Here is a 21291-nt window from a genome sequence, read left to right on the forward strand (position 1 = left end):
TATCCTTTCTTTAAGTAAGAATTCTGTCTGTTAACAAGTATTCTGTCTAGTTTTCTGGGACATTGGTAATTTACTAAGACATTTGCCTAGAAAGAAGAAAGGGACAGGTCAGTCCTTCTCAAGCACTCGAAGTGTTTTTGTTTTTTCTTTGGTTCTTAAGACTTTTAGGAGACTGCTGAGAACTTGAGTGAAATTTGCATTCCTTGGAGGTTCTTTTTTCCTTGATTCTCACAGCTATCTTATGGTATCCTCTGTCGTCGGCTTCTATAGCCTTCGCTTTTTTGGAAATTTCACTCCCAGGAAGGATGACACAACTATGACAAAGGTAAGGTAAAGTCTGAGGTAGTGATGTCCCCTAACCCCCTTTTTCTTTCTTACTTTTTTTTTTTTCCACCCAAGACAAACTGGCTCTTTTCGTTAGTAATTGCCCTGAATGGCTCATTTGCAGTGATCAGTATTTGTTTGTAAGCTGCGTAAACACAAACTGGAAGATTTTCAAAATGCTGAATGAGTGGGAAAAAGGATGTGCTCTGTTTAGTTTGGATGGCATCCATTCATTTGTAAAAAGCCTGGAATAGCAGAGCTTGTTAACTAGCTATAGAAAAGCTAGTGAAAGGACTCTTCCCCCCCCCAAAAGGAAACGTATTGCTAATGAGTAACTTTGATTGTGCTAACTGTACTTCAGGGAGCTTGTTTGAAATCTGAAGAACTTGGTTGCTACAAGTAATACAAAGTAATTCAAATTTGAGTAATTAAAGTAAGACTGAGGAGTTCTATTCAGCAACATTTTGCAGTCTGAGTCTAGTTTGACTTTCCACAGTTTGGCATTGGTTTCAGAATAACAAATGCTGTTACCTAATGCTGAGACACATGCATAGGTTTCTGACAAAATATTCCCACAAGCTGACAAGGGGAAGGGGATCAATAAGCAGGAGGCAGGGTTTGGATTTAATTAAATATTCAGTGTATAAGAAATTTCTTCTCAAATATAGCGTATTGCTTTAATCTTGCCAAGAATTCTTGGAAGTGGGAAAATATGTGAAGGCATAAGAACATCTCTAATAAATAAGTGTGTGTGTTGAAATGTTCATAATGTCTGCTCAGTTTTCATTTATAGTATATTAAGAATAGTTTAGATAAAAAACAAAAATATAAGTAAATAGCAAGGTAGGAACTTTTGTATCTTTAACAGATATTTTATTTACTTGTTAACTGTTATAGAACCAGAGCTGAACAAACTGTTTTCAGGAAACAGAAACATAAGTTCAGTTTCAGTAAAACTGCACACAAATCTAATATTGCTGTGCTGTTAGATTGTTTCTTTGTACTGTTTGTTTCAATTTACCAACAAAACTCAGCGGAAAGGAAACATTTTGTCTTCTAAAAAAGAAAAGGAGTACTTGTGGCACCTTAGAGACTAACCAATTTATTTGGTATGCATCCGATGAAGTGAGCTGTAGCTCACGAAAGCTTATGCTCAGATAAATTGGTTAGTCTCTAAGGTGTCACAAGTACTCCTTTTCTTTTTGCGAATACAGACTAACACGGCTGTTACTCTGAATTTTGTTTTCTATCCTTTTTATAATTAGGCTCTAATCCTGCAAGCAGTTAAAACATGCTTAACTTTAGACACAAGTCATCACAAAGTCAATGGAATGATTCATGTGCATAACAGTAAGCACATAAAGTATTTGCAGGATTGGGGCCTAAATTTTTACATGAATAATAGTTGCTTTAAATGATGCAGTCACCATTTTTGATGAAAGCCTTTGGTGAGCATGTTTAAAGATTAAAATGTAGCATTACATGTTTGCTTATTTGCTTCTCTGCTGGTTTTAATAAATATCTGACCTTGTCTATTGTCATTGGAAGTAAAAATTTTGTGAATGACACTTACTGGAGATATCTAGCAGAAGCAAGAACAAATTAACTTTACATAATCTAAAATAAAATTATATTTTCAAGTCTAATTCACAGAATGTAGCTTTTAGAAACTGTTTTTTGTCAGAGCTCAGTTGCCCTATTTCTTTCAGCAAAAAACCTATTTTGATGGGGGTGTTCTTGTTCAAAACAGATAATTGGAAACTGTGTGTCAATCTTAGTGCTCAGCTCTGCTTTGCCTGTGATGTCAAGAACACTGGGTAAGTTTAATACAAATATTTCAGTATCATAACAGCAAAGTATTTTTACTATGTTGTATGTTTTCATAATGTTTTGATGCAGGCATTTAAATGAAATGATCCAGGAAAAGTCACACTTTGGATATATATTAAAATAATTTCCATGGTGTTTCTCAGGAGCTAAATTACTTCATAGTTTTACTTTGACAGTCTTTGCTGAAATCAAATGTATACACATTTTTTTTTCAATTTTTATTTATTTTAAATTTTCACAGTTGCAAGAGATTGAAGGGAGTCAGACAACAAGTATTTAATGATAATAGATGTTAAGATTCAAAAAGTTAAAGTTTTATAACAGTTAAAACACAAATTGTCCACATTACATCAAAATATACAAAATAAATATTCTTAAATCAAACCCTAATAAATCTGTGTACATTTCTGTTATTATTTATAGAAATGTTTTTTCTTTGTATTTGTAGTGTGTATGGTGAAATTTATGTTTACCAACGTTTACCAGTAAAAATGTAATCCTCCCAAGCCTACATATAAATAGCAGGATCACACATTTTGTTAAAAGAGGCGAAGTATTTTCTAGAAAATACACTACTTTTTCAGATGTTAATCAGAAGATCATGGTTTCATTTAAAATTTGGATTTAAGGAATATCTTTTTAAAGGGCTTTAGTCCTCTTAGACTATTTTTTCTTGCTTTACTTGTATTAATACCATAGATGGCTTAGTTTTTCATAGAAACTAAAGAATACTATTGTTCTTGAAGGTAAACTTGCAGACAATAAAAAGAAAATAGATTTGAAAACTTTTGAAAGGCATGCACAGTTATATCATGTCTATCTTAAAATTGGTTTTTGTCTTCTGTAAAAGTGTGAATTTCATCTGAGTTCATATAGATGTCGTAAGTGGATGGCACAGCAAGCTATCTATGGATGAAGCAGCAAGTTAACACCTTGAGCATAAAGGTTTATGAAGTGTTAAACACACTTCATGTATTTAGCTTTCTTTTATAGTAATAGAAAACCAGTCTATTGTTTTTGTTAAAATAATTCTGCATATCGTCCTTGCCCCTCTAGGTTCATATGTTAAAAGCTAAACTTTGGAATATTGGTGGGGGGAAGACACCTTTATTTCTGTTTAAAATTGTCATCTATACCTGTCCTGGAAAACTGGTGCAACAGATTAAAGAGAGAGCCCCCTTGTATTTGAAATGCATTTAAATGTTCAACCTTTCAGACTCAGGCCTAAGTGCCTAAATATAGGCTTGTAAAGTCGTATGGCAGCGTTTAAATAAGTCATCTGATTTTCGGTGATGCAGAGCACTTGCACCTTCTGTGAAATTCACTGAGATTTGTAAGTGTTGGCTGCTTCCAAAAATCAGGCCACTTACACTTTTGGTGTTTAAATATGAGTATAGGAGTTTAACTTCAGACGTTCAGATTTGAAAACATCTAACTTCTGTTCCATTTAGACTCCATCTCCTTGGCCCCACAGTTCAGACTATGGGGTGTGAAGGGTGGCACATGCTAGTGGGCTGTGCTGTAACTCCCCTTCAGGACTCGGTCAATGTGAATGAGGTACCTTTTAGTTTGTGCCCACAGCATCCACATGGGGGAGGTATAGTGCAGCATGCTAGTATGCGCTGCAGTTCCCATCACTGTAGTCCGAACTGCAGGGCAGTGTACGCAAGCTTTTAGTTGCAAAAACAAACAACTACTACTTAACTAAAGTGCCATTACATTAAAAACAATTGAGATTTCCCAATAAACTAATCTAATAACTACATGGCATATTGTATACAGTCTTCTTATGAAGAATCCCATTTTAAAGGGTCCAAACAGGCACTCACAAGTCTGTTTCTGCACTGGGTCCCATTAATATTCAGTGACATTCCAGGACTGTGTGTGTGAAACAATAAATTGTTTGAAGGATGGTATTTTAACCCAAAGCTCTCACCTTTCAAAATAAAATAAAATAAAAAAAATCCATGTTTAATATCACAAAAGTGTACATTTATATATTGACATTCTAAATTTCACAAAAAATCAAAATAATAAATCTAATAATTAAAGATTTCAAATCTTAAAATCAAGAGCAAATATGATAATGATCTGAGAAATTAAACCACTTTTTAACATCTAGACCAACACAGTGTTCAAATAGCAATGTTTAAAAATAGAATTATGGCATTTGTATTGTGCTACTAATTTTTATGGCATTTACCATTTTTGTTTGTCAAAATCATTGGTTATGCACTGTAATTAAGATTAACAGTTGGTATTAATACAAGATAATTGTATTGAGGAAAGTGTACATGCAGGGTGCAACTGTTACATGGAAAACAAATTAATGGCAAAACTCACTTAAAAAAAAACAACAACTTAACACATGAAATTCCTGGATAGTTTGCCATAGAGATAAATAAGAAAATGGAACAATTAAAACACAGCTAACAAATGCACAGACACAGCTGTCCAAACAGGATTAATAGAGTGTATTAGAGTACAGTGAGTCATGTGGTGCTTTGCAAAATATCAACATGCATTGCATTACATGTTACGCCTAGTGGCACTGAATAGATGAAAAGAAATAAATATGTTAAACAGATTCATAGTCTTTTCACAGTATTAAAAAAGCAAGTTTCTAGACTATAAAGAAAAAGTAGGATTTCAGCATTATGGGAAAGGCAAACTGGGGAAAGTTATCAAGTATTTCACGTTTTAACTTTTTTTAATCCAGTCTTTGAATTTAAGATGAAGTATAGAGAATTGTTACATGTATTTTAGCATTCTAACTAACATTGTCAACTCTTTACTGCCATATTCAAGGATTTGGGGGGATTTTTAACAACAAAAAGTAAAAATGAAAAACCTAGTTTTTCAGGCCTTTTCAGCCTTTCTTTTACTGCTCCTGATTGGCAAGTGCTTGATTGTCCGCACCATATCATTTACCATTGTGAAATGAACTAGGGAGCAGAGTAGTTAAGATAGGAATTTAGAGCTACAAACAAAATTGAGTTTTATGTCATAAAATTACTGTTTTCCAGCATTCTTTTTCTCTAGGATTTTATCATAAGTATTGATTTGAAATTAAAACTGAAGTTGTGTGTTTACTTAATGCTGTATTTTTAGAATTCTTAAGTTTTAAACATACATTCTGAATTTTAAAATGTCCACAGAATATTTTGTTACTAATACTTTTTATGTTTATACTTATGGTACTACAATAGACTCTTATAGTGTAGTCTCATTGGATGTTTTTCCCCCTGAAAGGGCTGTATACATGCTTTTTTAAATAGATAAGGCAATAAAAAAAATCAACTTGCATAAAGGCTGATTTTCCAGATAAGCATATTAAAATATATATGTATTGAAGATTGTCAAGAAATATAGGTTATAATCACTTTTATGCACCTGCTGTCATTGAGACATGGCACTCTGTCCCTCTGATTTGTCTTCCAGTGATACCTTTTCTTTTGAAGACCAACTGTCCTCGCAATCCCTTCCTCTTCAAGAGTCACTCTTGTATTTTGCAAAAAAAACCCTGCTTTGACCCCACTTAAATATCCAACTAATGCACCATTTCCTTTTCCCACCTCTTACTTCAGGTTTCTGGAGTGAGCCTTGTTTCCTGCCTTGAGTTTCTCTTTCAAACCCTCTTGTATGCCCTGCAGTCTGACTTCCACCCTCTCCATTCCATTGAAACTGCGTTTAAGGTCAATCTCAACTTCATGGTCAAGTCTAAAAGCATCTTCTCTGTATTTATCTTTCTTGATCTGCTTGCTGATTTTGACTGTCAGTCAATTCCTTCTCCTTGTGTGCTTATGAATCTGTATTCTTTGTTCACCTATCTCTTTGCCCTTTCCTTTTCATTGTCCTGGGCAACTTCAATCCTTTCTCCATTATCACTTAGGGCTCTTTCCTTAGTCCCCACCTTTTTGCTCTATAATCTTTCTTTCTTGTGATCTTGTACCCTTTGTGTTCTCCTTAAATACTCAAGCTGATCCCAGTCGTTAGCTGCTCCTTTTCTGGCTAGATAAGATGGCTGATGCAGACGTTTCAAGTGGTGCATGTTTTTTAATGCCATGATGTGTCATGGACCATCCTAGAGTCTCTGGGCCAGGGTCACTGTACAATGAGGCACATGGTTTGTGCAGCTCTGGGCCAGGATCTCTGTACAATGAGATGCATGGCTTGTGCAGCTCTTTCCCCTTGACCTTAGAAAGAGATGGAGTTGAAGTGTCATCACTTATCACTGGACAAAGCACTGCAGGTTAGTATACCCAAGCCTGAACAGCACAGTCTTTCCAAGTCTGTAACCTTTTTGGAATTGAGTTGTTGTTCAAAACCTGTTCCCAAGAATCTCAGATCTGAGGGTTGGTTGAGTTTTCAAGGGAAGCTTGGTGTCTGGAGGTTGTGTTTTCCACATTTTGATGTTGAGGCCAGTGAATACTCTTTCCCTTCACCTTATTCAGAGGTAAGACTGAGTTCTGAGAATAAATCACCACAGGAGGACTCCTTGGAGTGAGTCCAAGGGGGAGATTGTTTTGGGCATTGCCTCAACACCCTACACCTTTGCAGTCTGTCTTGATGTGGTCTTCTTTGGCAAGACTGCCTTCTTGGAACTGACTTGTGTTAGACCTGACACAACATGGATTTGGAAAGCTTCCTGTTTCCTTTTCTGCTTCTTCAGTATGCACTCGGAGCTTGTTAGCCCCTAGAGTTTGCTACCCTGGCATGTGAGTTGGAGCCTGAGGTCTACCTGGGAGCCGTCCGGATTGTGAGCTTCACTCATTTCCTCCTCCCGTGTGACTCCTATCTGACTGCAGCACTGGCACTAGGAGAGGAATTGTACTAGGAGAGGAAGTCTTAATACTTGATTCCAAAACAGTGGATCTGCAAAGCATGTATGCAGCCCTAATGTTTACTGTACCATGTGGTTTTGTGCCTCTCTTGACAGGGCACTTACTGCTGCAAACAGATATCTGAAAAAAGCAGTGTAATAAAAAATCAGTATACAGAAAAATAATGTAATTTACAGTTAATGCAGACAAAACTATGCTTTTCTAGTGATGTGCTATTCTGCTGTTTCTTACATTGCATATACTTTTCCGAATAAGTAATGCTAAACATTCTCATGTCATGGAAAAAGCAGCAAGTTTCAGAACTAAACGAGGCGTGTGTGTGTGTGTGTAAAGCAGCTAAATCTTAATTAGTGTTGTCTTTTGTGAAAGGCACACAAATTCTTTCAGTCATTTTTTGATACAAGTAAGAATTTTATGGAAGCCTGACGCCAGGCTTCCATAAAACAAAATGGCTTTTATGATGATTGATTTAAGATAGTTAATTTTCAAAATTATATTTATTGAAATTGGGGAAGGACTTCTTCATCTTGAATTTATAACATTGTTATTTCAAGACACACGTTTTATCCGAGTCACCTAAGGTATTTTGTTATAGTTATAGTATGGCTAGCAACTCTATGGTAGTAAAACGAGACCCACATGACCTTCAAAAATGGTTGGTTTTGCATCTTTGACTGTACATCCATTTATCAATCATAGGGATTTTTAGTGTATTTTTCTTTAATACAGCACCAAGTACTAGAGTTAGATATGTCAATCTCCTATATTTTCATAAAAAGAAAAGGAGTACTTGTGGCACCTTAGAGACTAACAAATTTAAGGTGCCACAATTACTCCTTTTCTTTTTGCGAATACAGACTAACACGGCTGCTACTCTGAAACCTATATTTTCAAGAATATTTTTAAATATTATCTCTTTTTAAATGTTCAAAAATGTAACTTTAACAGGAATTACCAGATTTGATCTGCTTGGAGACTTTGGAAGGTTTAACTGGCTGGGAAATTTCTACATTGTGTTATCGTACAATTTGCTCTTTGCTATCGTGACAACTCTATGTCTGGTCAGAAAGTTCACCTCTGCTGTGCGGGAAGAGCTCTTCAAAGCATTAGGTAATATGGTAAAGGCATTTGCCCTTTATTTTAACATCTACATCTTTTTTTTCTTGCCCCTTTTCATCATAAAGTTTCCCAAGTCCCTACAAACGTATTTCAGCTAATTCTTGCTCGTAAGCTAACCAAATGGATGTGCCTGTAGACAGTCTGAGTTGTAATAGAACCTATTTGCCATTGCAAAAGAGTTGTTTTTCTCACATAAACATTTCTCCCCTATCCCTGCACCACACTATACCTTCTGGCTAACGTTTGAATTATCTTCATTACTGCTGTACCTTCAGGGTGTTTGTGAATGCATGTATTTTAGAGCAAGTGCTCAGTCACACCCAGTATAGTTACGGCTGCAGAAAAGTTTGTTGTAATATCTTTCTTCATTCACTCATAACTTATTAAAAAAAATCACGTTTTAGGCTGAAACGTTCCAGGCTTGGTCTCTCCCAGAAGGGAATTGAATTCTGTATCAGTAATATTTTCATCTTTTATTTATAATTTCAGAAAAGTAATCCTAACATTAACAAAGAAAAAGAAAAATCATAAGTTATTTATCAATGACTTTAGCAGTACTTTTTGTTTAAACAGTTTATCATAAAGATAAAAAGGTCTGAATCCTAGGAATCAGTCATTAACATAAAGAAATAAAACAATTGGAAATTCTACAAGTTAACAGAGTTAAGTTTACAGAGTTAACTAATCTTCTGAGGAAATGTGCAAGCTAAGAATGAGCACACAACCTTAATTCTGCATTCCTGTATATTATGATATCTTCAGTTTTCAGAGTATTGCCAGGATGGAACCAGTCTGTGGAGTTCCTGGTGTGCACAATCCCAAGTCAGATCCATCTCAAAAGTAGTTGGGTGGTATTCACATGCTGCCTCACAGAAAGGAACATTCAGCCCTATGGTCATAAAAGATGCAGTTGTATTGACCCCATACTCTATCCCTTTGTACTCTGGCTGATGGAGGGCTATGAATAACTAGGCTCTTCCCGAAAGAATATGATAGTGCTGTGCCGACAACCTGCATTCCTAACTAAAGTTGACTTCTGACTTTTACCTAAAACAGTTTTTTAACTTCCCAGTAATGTTCTTTCCTAAGCTTTGCTTACTATCAAGAAATGTTAGACTGCATAGCTTAGTAGTTTTTAGCTACTATATACAGAGAATTAAACCTTTACATAAATCTATTGAAGACAAGCCTAATGGGGGTACAATTTCTACTCAGCTGGTCTAAATGGATCAAATTGTGTATGCGTGCTTGCTAAGAATTTGCAAGTATCTAAAAGTCTTAAAACACATTCTACAGATCCAAGACCATTTCTGCAGTATGTTTTTTCAAATGTTTCTCTCATTGCGATATGTAGGACAACTGCCCAGAATTCAGATTACAGTATGTTAATTCTCTTGACTTGGTTTCCATGACTTGTGATCAGTTCAGAAGAACAGTTCTGCTATCTTTATTTAACTAGCTCTCATGAGAGCCACCTCCTTTAACGGATTTTGCTGCTACTTAATCTCACAAGTGTGGGGCTTTGTGCTGTAAATATTCAAGGGAGAGAGCTTGCGTTATGTAGGTTGACTGCCTAGATACGGTGAATGGCTCGCCAACTACAAAAGCAGTTTCTCCTCCCTTGGTGTTCACACCTCAACTGCTAGAAGAGGGCCTCATCCTCCCTGATTGAACTAACTCGTTATCCCTAGCCTGATTCTTGCTTGCATATTTATACCTGCCTCTGGAAATTTCCACTACATGCATCCGACAAAGTGGGTATTCACCCACGAAAGCTCATGCTCCAATACGTCTGTTAGTCTATAAGGTGCCACCGGTCTCTTTGCCGCTTTTGTCTAGGTACACACTCCTCACCAACTGTACCAACTTCTTCAGGCTCTTGAATGGAATTTGATTAAGTTGAAAGATCCAGTAGTGAGATTTAGACTGCTGTTTCTTATAATCTTGGGTCTGAACACTCAGTGCTGTGAAGGTGAGTGCCTGAGACTCCAGTGGTCACTTCTTCCCAGAGAGTTGTGACTATAGCAAGAAAATATAAGTGCTCCTTAGAATGTGGATCTATCCTGTCAATGTGTTCGAAGAACCATGGATTCTTAGTCAGTAATCTTCCTTTGTGCTCATATTTTTTTGTGTTGTAATCTAGAAAGAATCTGTGAACACATTGCCGGTATTGTTATATGTATGCATTACAAAGGGATGGAAAGAAGTTTTTTTTGGTTCAGTCTTACCTGTCACATTTTATGATTGTGTAATTGCTTAAATATAAAATCTTAACACTTCACTAGTTGGTTTGTACATGTTTTTTGTTTGTGTGCACACACATGTAGGTAATATGTGACAATCTGATATATTATACAGACTTCCATTAGTATGAATTGCGGACGAGCACCCGCTAATTTTTCTCCAGCCCCTGAGTACCCATAGAGTCGGCGCCTATGTGTTTAGCCTTGAGAAAAGATGACTTAAGGGGGGAATTTGATAAGTCTTCAAATATGTTAAGGGCTGTTATCAGGACAATGGTGCGCAATTGTTCTCCATGTCTCCTGAAAGCAGGACAAAAAGTAATGGTCTTAATCTGCAGCAAGGGCAATATAGGTTACATATTAGGAAAACTTTGTAACTATAGAGGTAGTTAAGCTCTGCAATAGGCTTTCAAGGAAGATTGTGGAATCCCCATCATTAGAGGTTTTTAAAAACAGGTTGGACAAACGCCTGTCTGGGATGGTCTAGGCTTACTTGGTCGTGCCACAGCAATGGGGACTGGAATTGATGACTTCTCAAGATCCTTTCAGTTCTATCTTTCTATGATTCATCAGTAGATCTTGTGCTAGGAATATGTATTCAAGAAAGCTTCGTCTTAGTTGTTCTTGATAGACGTGATACACTGCTGTTAATTTCTTGTTTATCTGTTTGGTTTGATCTCCCTGTTCATTAGATAGGGACTTGTCATGAAAAGAGGATCTTTGAGTTCACCTTGTTCAGTGCCTTGAGTATCCTATTTTATATGTCATTGTTTTTGATTGCTAGGGGAATAGTTGTGACTTTGGGTAGGGAATGAGGATCCAAGAGTGGGGAAGTTCTAAGATGGGATATTCATTTTGTGCCCTTAGAATTCAATTTTTAAAAAAAGACCTGAACTGTAGGTTCCAAAGTCCATATTTAGACCACTAAGGGTAGTATTTTTAAAAGTACCCATGGAACTTGTGCACTGAAATACTTTTGAAAACCCATCCTTAATTGTTTAAAGTGCAGATTTAAGAGCTTAATTGTAGGCTCCTGTTTTTGAAAATGTTCATAGATTATAAAACCAGAAGGTTGTGATCATGTAGTCTGACTTGCTGTGTGACACAGGCCTGAGCACTTCCCTGAAGTAATTCCTGTTTGAACTAGAGCAATGGTTCTCAACCGGGGGTCGGCAAGCCCTTTCAAGGGGGCCCCGTGGCTGAAACCCAGATCCTGATTTTCGGCGGCCCCCGCAGAACTCAAGCTGGGAGGCACGGGGCTGAAGCCCCAATCCCCAGCACCCCCGCAGTGCTGAAGCCAGGACTCCTAGGAGGAACAGGGCTGAAGCCACGATCCCTTGCACACCCCGCGGGGCTGAAACGGGGAGCCCTGGTGCTCCCTGTGAGGCAGAAGCCCTAAGCCCAAGTGCAGAGTTGTGGACATGGAGGGCATTGCCACCCTTCCCCCCCCTCAATTGCAGCCCAAGAACCCGGGGTGCAAATCTATACCACCTCTCCCCCTCCTGTCCCTGACCCCTGGCCAGGTCGGAGGCAGGAAGCCAGAGCCGATGTAGTGGCAAACAGCTCCCTGGCAGAATTTCCTATCTAGGTTGTACTGAGCCTGCTCACCCGAACTGAGCAGGCTCAGTAGGTGTTGGTGCCGGCTGCTGTTTTTGCCATTACACCGGGCAGTGCGGGGCAGCTGTGCTCTGGCTGGTGCCATGGAGCAGGCAGCCACAGAGTTCTCTCCTCTCCTGCTGGTACCCCCAAAATTAAAGCTGCTTCTTAGCTCCCGAGTCCTAGCCCCCTTTGCTCTTGCAGAGACATCCGGTAAGAGCCACCTTGGTGGGGAGACCTGGCTCCATGGCTGGCAGACCCCTCCGGGAAAAGGAACTGCAGGGGAGCCCTCTGAGCACACAGGCCCAGCTACCCCCCTGCCGGCACCCTGAGCTACCCCCTGCCGGCGTACAGCCCCTAGCTACCCCCCTCCCTGCATTCTGAGCTATGTCCTGCCTGCACTCTGAGCTACCCCCTGCCTGCATACAGCCCCAGCTACCCCCTCCCTGCACCCACAGCCATGCCCCGCCAACACACAGCCTCTAGCTACCACCTCCCTGCACTCTGAACTACGTCCTGCCAACACACAGTCCCTAGCTACTGAGCTGCTCCTTCCTGCCCACAGCTGATAACTGCCTCCTCCCTGCATCCTGAGCTACCCCCTTCCTGCACCCTAAGATGTTTTCAAACTTTTTGAGCTAAGCCCCCCACCTTTGAGTTATAATTTTTGGTTGCATCGGCCCCCTCCCCCAACCCAGACAGGCGAGTAGCCCGCTGAGTTGAGTCAGGGGCTGGAGATGGCACTCCCTCCCTGGATTGCTGTCCCCTGTCCCCCCCGAAATAGAAGTCACACTACGCCTATGTGCAAGGCCCCTGCCCCGGCCTGCCCTCCTCCTTCCCAATAGGCCCTGGAGTTTTTAGAGCATGTCGAGAGGGGCCTCAGAGAAAAAGATTGATTTTGGCCTTAAGCAAATATGGAAAATAAATCCAAACACAATTTGGTTTGAATACAATGTGCTTTTAGCAGTTTTCCATTGTAAATATCTATATATGTGAAAAGCAGAAAATTGCATTTTACCTTATGTGTAATACCTTACCTATGCAGGTTTAGATAAACTTCATCTGTCGAACAATGCAAGAGACTCTGAGACAACAAAGCCTTCTGCAAATGGGCATCAGAAAACACTGTGAGAAGCAATCATCTTCAATCAATAGAGCTGAAAACTTCAACCTCATGACATTCCTGTCATCTTCATCAAAATATCTTTGTATTAATTTCACTTGTTAATTTTGGGTCCAATCTTCTCTCATGTTTCACACTGTGTATTTCTGAGAAACCAAGCTACTTCAGGTTCTACCATTTCTGATTTGATTTTGTATACTCCCCATCAGTTTATGCAGGAGGTGCCCTGAAGACTGGAAGCCGAGAAAAATAACTAATTCCTCTTTGGACAGAGCCTCATGTTTCTAGATATGATGCCCTACTACCATGTTAACTGTACAATACCTCCTCTGTGATATAAATATAATGCTGGTGAACAACTCTGAGACTTGGAAATAAAGGGTACATTTGAAGCCCAATATAACTCTAATTAGGAATGTTTAGGTGTCTTTAACAGCAAGGCACACTTCTTTTCTACTAAGAATTCATTAAAAAATTGAAGTAATTCGGAGAGATCACTGTTACTTTCATACAGGATTCACTAGGCTGTATGTAAGGTTTGGCATCATGAAGCACTCTTACAGACTCAGCATTGTAGGCTTTTTATTCTTAGTTTTAAATGACAGAAGGTAATTTTCTTCAGTGGTAATCGTAAGGTGTCTTATCAAGTCTAATGAACACAAGATAAATTCTAACATACTTTGCTGTTAAATCTGAGCCCAGTATGCTTTGTAGAAAGCTCTGCTGGCCTCTTATTGTTATAATTCTTACAGTACTATAACTTACAGTAAGTGTTATGCTATAGAGGTCAGTCGCCCTTCAAAATATACGCACATAAACTTCTGTGAACTCTGTGTGTGCACACACGTATCAACACAAGTAGCATAGACTTTGTCTAGTTATCTGCAGCTGCACAGTTTCCTTAAGGGTTTTCTGAGTTAAGTCCTGGTCATAATAGTGCAGTATATTGTAGCTCAGTGGTGCAAGCCACTCTCTTTCACTAATCTCTGTTTTTCACTAACCCCTTCAGTCTTTAGTTTCTCTCGTATATGTGTACACACACACACACAGAGGAATGTTTATAGCTCGGTGCAAGCCATTATTTTTCACTAATCTCTTTAAGTCTTTAGTTTCTCTTATATACTATATAGGACTATATCTGCATATATAGTACTATATAGCGTGTGTAGTATACAATATATGTTGAATACTAAGCTTACAGAAATGATGCAGTCAGTTGTCAGCAAAACCTACAGTTCAATCTTTCTTGTGAGTATGAAGCTTTCTGCAATGTAACATGATTTAGCTGCTCTGAGCCCTTAGACCCAGAATGGCACTGATGAGGAGAAATTCGGTATTTTCTTTAGCATTGCTATAGAATCAGAAGTCCTACAAGTAGTATGTGACAATCACAGGTCAATATTAAAATATTTATACTTTTGCCTGTTGTCCAACACTGCTGCACTAACACTTGACTTGAAAAGAGGAAGTATAAAGACTCTAAGGAGGACCATTGCATGTCTATGTGTGTTCTGTAGACAGATCAGGCAAGGTTACTAAAACATTTTTTGGTAAGTTTAATGTTTCTTCTTTCATATTTATGTAAAACTGAAATATGTCCACTTGAGGTCTGAGCCCTTCCACTCAATCAAACCATGATAATGGGCTTATATCCAGTAAGATTCTGAAACAAGTTAGTCTCTTCTGATGTCAAGTATCTCTTATCTGTTCTCTTCCTGAGTAATGTATGAGTTCTGGACCTACGCTTAATGAAATATGAGTGAGATGGGAGCTTAGTGGAGTGCTTCACAAGCAAACCCCAAGCAACAGCCACAAAAATAATGGTTTCCTGAAGTGGCCTTTTCTGAATGGAAATTGGGCATAATATGAATACTGTTGCAATAATTTCTGAGGTATATCTACTGCTTATTAGGTTTGGGTATGTTGTACCATTTTTGAGAGAGTAAAATTGCTAGTTTTCATTGAGACTTACAAGCATCTTTTTCTGTTGCTTACATTTATTTTTGAGTTTTTGGACAGCAGAAATTATTTTTCTCTCCATTGAGGCATAGTTCCAACCAAGAACAGATAACTACACCTAAATTACTTTTAAAAAAATGGATTCACGTTATAAACATTACAAGATTTATTAGTAAAAGCATTGACTCCTTGTATCCGTTGAGAGTGTATGGGCTTATGCATTAGAAGTGTAAAGAATGATAATATAAATTATCAACTTTTTATCTTTGGAAATGATAATATGACTATAATTGTACCATATCCCCACTGGGAGTGTGGTAAATTGTGACATATGATAGGGTTAGTTAATTTTATAAAACATATTCCAGCTTTCTGTAACACTGACTTTAAGGTAGTTGCCTCAGTAAGAATTTTTTGATCAGATTCCCAGAAGAAATTGTCTGCATAAAGATCAAAAAGCAAAAATTTCTGCTCAAGCTCTGGATGCTTTCTGCCTTAATTTTGATCTTCATCCTTCTCTCAGTATTGAGTCCACAGCAGAAACGGACTGGTTTTTTGTTTTTTTTTTGAGGGCATATGTGTTCTGTCAAGAATCCAAGGAAATTAAGAAAAAGTCAAATAATTCACCATGCTTATATATGATTCCCCAAAATGGATTGTGTTTGGCTAGTGAGTTGTGTGGAGGCAAGCTCCGGTAGATAGGTTCACAAATAGTAAGAATACAAGTTATAGTATGTAGGCAGAAAAAGAAGAAAGACTTGGAGTGTTTTCCCCCTTGTCTTAGTATTTCTTTTTCTTCCAAAACAAACACTGCAGCATACTGATTGCACTCCATCTAGTGGGTTGTACTTTGAATCTTAGAGTCACAGATATATATTGGTTAAAAAGCGTACTTAAATAAAGACACTATATACTGGAAGAAAGGCAAAAGTTTAGGTTCAGTGTGGTTCTTATAGTGGATTAATCTTCAGAGAAAGTCCAACCTTTCTGTAGCTGCTGACAGTGGTTTAATATCTACTTTTTGTATTGTGACACTGTCTACATTAAAAGTCCTGAAACTGACATTCTATATGCAAAACTTTTTACAGATACAATGCTACTTTCAAATGTAAATATAACACATTGGTCCTATAGTCACAGAAGGGTAAATTCATTTACACAGAAGCAATGGAGAAGTCATTAATGGATATTGACAGTGCACTTCCAATTTTTTGTCTCATGTAGTCAGGTGGTCTGTACCTCCTTCAGGTGTATACAGCAGATCTTGGTGACATCAACATCTGCCTAATTTTTTATGAGGCTAAAGCACAGAGATGCTCCTGTCTGATAAACAAGATACATTTTTGGTCTGATTTGTGGTATGTGAATTAAGTGTCTTAAGTTAGCCACCTCTTGGCTTTCTCCTGTGTTGGTAGCACAATATTCAATGCATAGTGGCAGAATTGTTGTAATATGGTGGGATTTTTAAGTGTAAGCACATCTTCCGTATTTACCTTTTTAAGGTGAAAATTAAATTGGTATGATGTTACTTTAGAAGTAACAATTTTTGGATTCAGAGGAAACTTTGTTTACAGATTGTAATGGTGTTTATTGTTGGCCCTGTTTCTCCAATATCTTTTACACAGTTGACTGTTCTCGTGTCATAGAAATTAAAGAATTTAACAAGAAATTATTTTGTGTTTTGGTTCAGAAGTACCATATTAAAGCTTCAACAGTATCACCAACCACTGGAGCTGTGGGAGTATTAATCCTCCATGCTCCCGAAGCCTCTTGTAATCCGATACAGTATAGAGTGCTCCTGTGTGTGCAGTGCTGTGCAAACCAGGGAAGAGGTGGTCCCTGCCCTGAAGAATCTGCTGTCTAAATTAGAAACGGGTAAGGCAGTCCTTATTTACTGAATCTACATCACGGTACACATGAGAAATGGATAGAAGGTGAAGTTTTCAAGATGAATTTTTATATCAAATATGTGATTGTCTGGATGAGTCTCTGCCAGCGTTCACATATGTTAGGTTGATGTCTTTGCGACGGTATTCTGGGGGACCTAGAATAAACCATTTAGTCATAAAATATAACCCTAGCCCTTCCTGTTCCCAAAGAAACATAAGGATTTAAGGTCACTTGCTCTCAATCTGTACTATTTTTCCTTGAATTTCATAAGTATAACATGATACCCTTTAGCCCAAATTGTCAAGAGTTTTGCAGAAAGCAATGCATGTATCTGTTCTAGGCAATTCAGTCTTGCTTCTATTGTGTTCTAAATAGCCCATCTTATTGCAAAGTATTAAGCCCAAAGAGTATCACTGAATCTTCTCTTGTATCTTACACATGCTCAGATGAAACTAGAGCATGCTGTTTTTAAAACATACAGTAGTATAATTCACCTCAAGTGATTTTACATGCATAATTAGGACAATACAGTTAATTAAAAAAAAAGAAATATACTTCATCTTGTTCAGAAAAACAAATTAGATACTTTTAACACTGTGATCCCTGGCATTTTCAAATGTCAAAATAAGGTCTTAGAGTCATTGATAATGTTCTGAGGGATATTCTTGTCCAAAAAGGCCAGCATTTACAGATATTAAAATAAATGTGGCATTAGCCTTAGAGTATCATATAAATCAGACTACCTCTGGTATCAAATAAGTACTGATTAAATGTGCCACTGGCAGAAAAGTGCTTTTTTAAAGGAGCTGATGTTCTCTTGTAGATGAATATTAACTGAGTTATTTCAAGCTTTGCTTTGAGTGCATCACAGTCAGCAAGGATGCACAGAGGAAAGAGCTGACATCCATGGTGTTCTGATGCTGGCTCCATAGCCCTGGAATACATTGGCTTGCAGCAAATTATGAGAAACCCTCACCACATCCGGCCCCCCCGCCTCCTCCCCACATTTTTTGTTTTTAAACAAATCTCCAACTCCAGCATATAGGAAGTTGTGGAACTCCCTTTTTGTCATAGTCTTTGGTTTGTCCTTCTCCCCTGCCACACAACTCCTGACTTTGACTTTGGCTTGACTGAGGCTGAGGACCCTGCAGTTACTAAAGGATATCTAGAGGTTTTGAACTGTGCGCTATGTGGAACTGGTTTGTCCTATGGTGCTCGCTAGTCTGTATTTTCCTCCGGGATGTCATGAATGGGAGGGATGTGGTCTGTGTAGTAGTAAACAAGAGGGCACGTTGTCCATGAGACAAACTCTTACATGTTCCACATTAGGATTAAAATGTTGAGGACCCTGGTATACTTGTAGGAAAGAGTATCCTGTGGGGAGGTGGACTGGTATTGAGCCTGACCTTCAGGACACCAAGTTACAAAATAGTTGTAAACACTTTTACAGGGTTTTGGTACCTTCTGCATTACCAGTGATGACAATGTGAATGTTTTTTTTCCTCTAACTGGTTGACCTCTAAAAACGGAGTTTTCATGAAACAGAAGCCCACGTTTCCATTAGGTACATGGAACTTATGAATCAGATGATGCTTTCTTCTGGATTGGTCCCTGCATTCTTAAAACTTAACATTTTGACTCCCTTTTCCTTTTCATGTACTTCAGTAGGTACTATCATTCAGTGGCTTCAAACTGTCATCAATATGTACTTCAAACATAAGATTTTCACCTTTGCCTGGATAGACAAGATGGGAAATAACAGAATGAGTTAATCTAAATAGAACTCGGATGTATGATGTATAATGGTACTAATTAGCCCCCCAAACTGCAAGTCCCGGGCACATGCAGAATTTTCCCCCCACACGAGGCCCCATTGGCCTGACTGGAGCTGCTTCTCCAAATATAGAGTCATACTACACCTATGCTAATTAGCAGGAAGTCTAAACGTGAAATCCATTGTTTTCTAGAATACTTTCCTATCCCACTAACTTAAGACTCTCTTACTGTACTTTTTCCACAGATAAGTTTTCAGCTTTATTTTTGATTAAATAGTATGTGTCAACAAGTTGCCCTTAACTTTATAATGTACAGATGTTTCAGTTAAATAGAATTGCAGAAAATGTTACAAAATAACCATCTACTTATGGTTGCAAGACATTTTACAGGAGAACAGTAGCTTTGGTTTCAATTACAAGTAAACTATGAAGTGTAAGGATAGCTGCAAGTTTTAGTAGCAAAGTTGTTTTTTAATTAAAAATAGGAAAGGTGAAATAGGATCTTAAATTCTGTATAACCATTGCTTGCCTAGTTCATTGTTCATTCATGGACTTTTCCTAATAGCCACTTTTATTAATAATTCAGATTTATATTTGTTAGCTTTAAATTTGAAACCAAAAATATCTTTGATTGTTTCAACTACACTACAGGTTGATTCCAGTTGGGCAAAATGGCTGAAGAGTAATAAAAGAGAAATCCTTTAACAAATGTAATAGAAGTAAATGCTGATGATCTCAGCCCAACATACTTGGATGAGAGCTATCTAAAAGTTGTATCTGATCAAAATTAAAACTTTGTTATGAAACCCCAATTTTTGAAAACTGTTCAGATGTCTACAGAGAAGTTTGTAAAATCTGGGGGGTATCTATATCAAACGTTTTTAAATAATACATAATTATGCTGTCTTTCTAGATATTTGTACCAGTTATTTCAACATGCTGCTCTTCTATTTATTCCATTAAATGTAATTTGTACACAAAGTAACTTTTTAAAGGTCATTATAAGGTTTCCTTCATGATCAGGACTTTAGCCTGCCTACCCCATTCACTCATCACTTCTATTTGCTTCAAGGAATGAAAGCTCAGGACATCAGCTTTGATTTTATTTAATGCCTGTCTGCTCCCCCAGTAGTCCCATATAAGGTTTCTTAGTACAAGTATTGATACTCTGGAAATACCAGTACTGTCTGGTCATTCAGTTGTCACCACAGAATTCCATTAAAATAAAGACTGGGCACTTAATATGCCCCCTTTTTTATGAATATGCCTCACCTCACTGGAGATAAAAAATGAATCTGTTGGTACATCAATATATAGCAGCTCTTTACAGTTGTGATTCCCAAGCCAAACATACTATGGCACCAAGAAATGAAGGGTTTTATTCTGTACTTTTGTGTTGTGTTTCCTTAATTGCTCATTAGGAGCCAAAAAGCAAGTGATGCTGCGTGTGTGTAGTTTGGCCTTCGTCCATATTGGAGAAAATTTAGAAAACATACAAACTAACACATTTCAGACAGCATGATGTTAAAGATGATGACCTTGCTTTTAGTGTGGATAAGATGGTCATGCTAAAAAGCTTATGGGCAAAATTCTGTTTAACATCCTGCTAACTGAAACATGTTTTCTAACACTAATGCCTTTTCCCAGTTCAGAAAAGTTACACAAAATCTTCTGGTTTCAAGTACAATGAAAAAGTTGTGAACAAAAAATTCAACCATTGCCCAGTTTTTAAAGGTAACCTTAAAATATTTTGTCTTATCTGGTTTCAATTGGTATAGAAATTTAGAAAATGAAGATATGTTAGGATTGTGGATTTAAAATTGTAGCCTGTGACCAATACAGCAATACACATACACAAACTAAAAATACAGAGTATTCAGATTCCTCTATCTATATGTAAGAGTGATTCCCCGACTCAGGCAAAACACCCATTGAACTCAGTGGGCTTGTCTATGCTAAGCTTTTTTAAAAAAGCAAAATCCCAGGGGTTGCACTGCCGTGAGTGGGAGTACACCCAAGGCTCAGACTGCCACCAGCGTTCTTATAACTTTATTGTCTAGGCATGCGTTGAGGAGGGTTAGATGACATCATAAAAATACCACCTTTTCTGCATTAGACCGTACCTATGCACTAATGGTGGTGCAATGGCAGATCAAAAAAAGTCTAATACAGGTTCAGCTAATTAGTGGGCATTTTTCCTCATGCAGGTTCAGGCTCTTTCATTCCAATATTAATAGTGTAGGTCTGTCTTTGCAGAAATTTATGCATTCGTAACTTTTAAGCATATGTGCAGTCCTGTTGAGTTCAGTGGAACTACTCACATGCTGAAGTTAGGCAAGTGCTTAATTCTTTGCAGTATCAAGGCCTTAGTTAACTAAAAACTTTTGTATGTGGGCATTCTCATATCTTGGAAGCAAAATATGTCTGAAAAATGTTTTTAGCACTAAAGTATCTGTTACCAATCTGTAGCAGATGCATCTTCCCCACCAAATCCTTGAGGTTAATTTAATTTAGGTCATCAGAAAATGTGTACTTCATAAAATTTTCAGTTGTGGTTACCTTGCAGTGTTACAAAACTATATGAAAAC

The 21291-nt window shown here is 37.8% G+C and overlaps 1 protein-coding gene across 4 annotated transcripts in view; it reads left to right on the forward strand.

Moving 5' to 3' along the window:
- LMBR1 (limb development membrane protein 1) overlaps positions 1-19906 on the forward strand; it is a 151833-nt gene extending 131927 nt beyond the window's left edge. For 2 of the 4 annotated variants that reach the window (XM_073334557.1, XM_073334559.1), the window contains 4 exons: positions 235-325; positions 2075-2141; positions 7947-8108; positions 13002-19906. In XM_073334557.1, coding sequence (XP_073190658.1) covers positions 235-325; positions 2075-2141; positions 7947-8108; positions 13002-13087 — 406 coding nt within the window. In that variant the 3' untranslated portion in view covers positions 13088-19906. The remainder of the gene's footprint in view (positions 1-234; positions 326-2074; positions 2142-7946; positions 8109-13001) is intronic. The other 2 variants (XR_012157623.1, XM_073334558.1) reach the window with 2 other exon arrangements.
- The last annotated feature ends 1385 nt before the right edge of the window (positions 19907-21291 follow it).

This window comes from Lepidochelys kempii, chromosome 2 (assembly GCF_965140265.1).
Source record: "Lepidochelys kempii isolate rLepKem1 chromosome 2, rLepKem1.hap2, whole genome shotgun sequence".
Classification (NCBI taxonomy): domain Eukaryota; kingdom Metazoa; phylum Chordata; order Testudines; family Cheloniidae; genus Lepidochelys; species Lepidochelys kempii.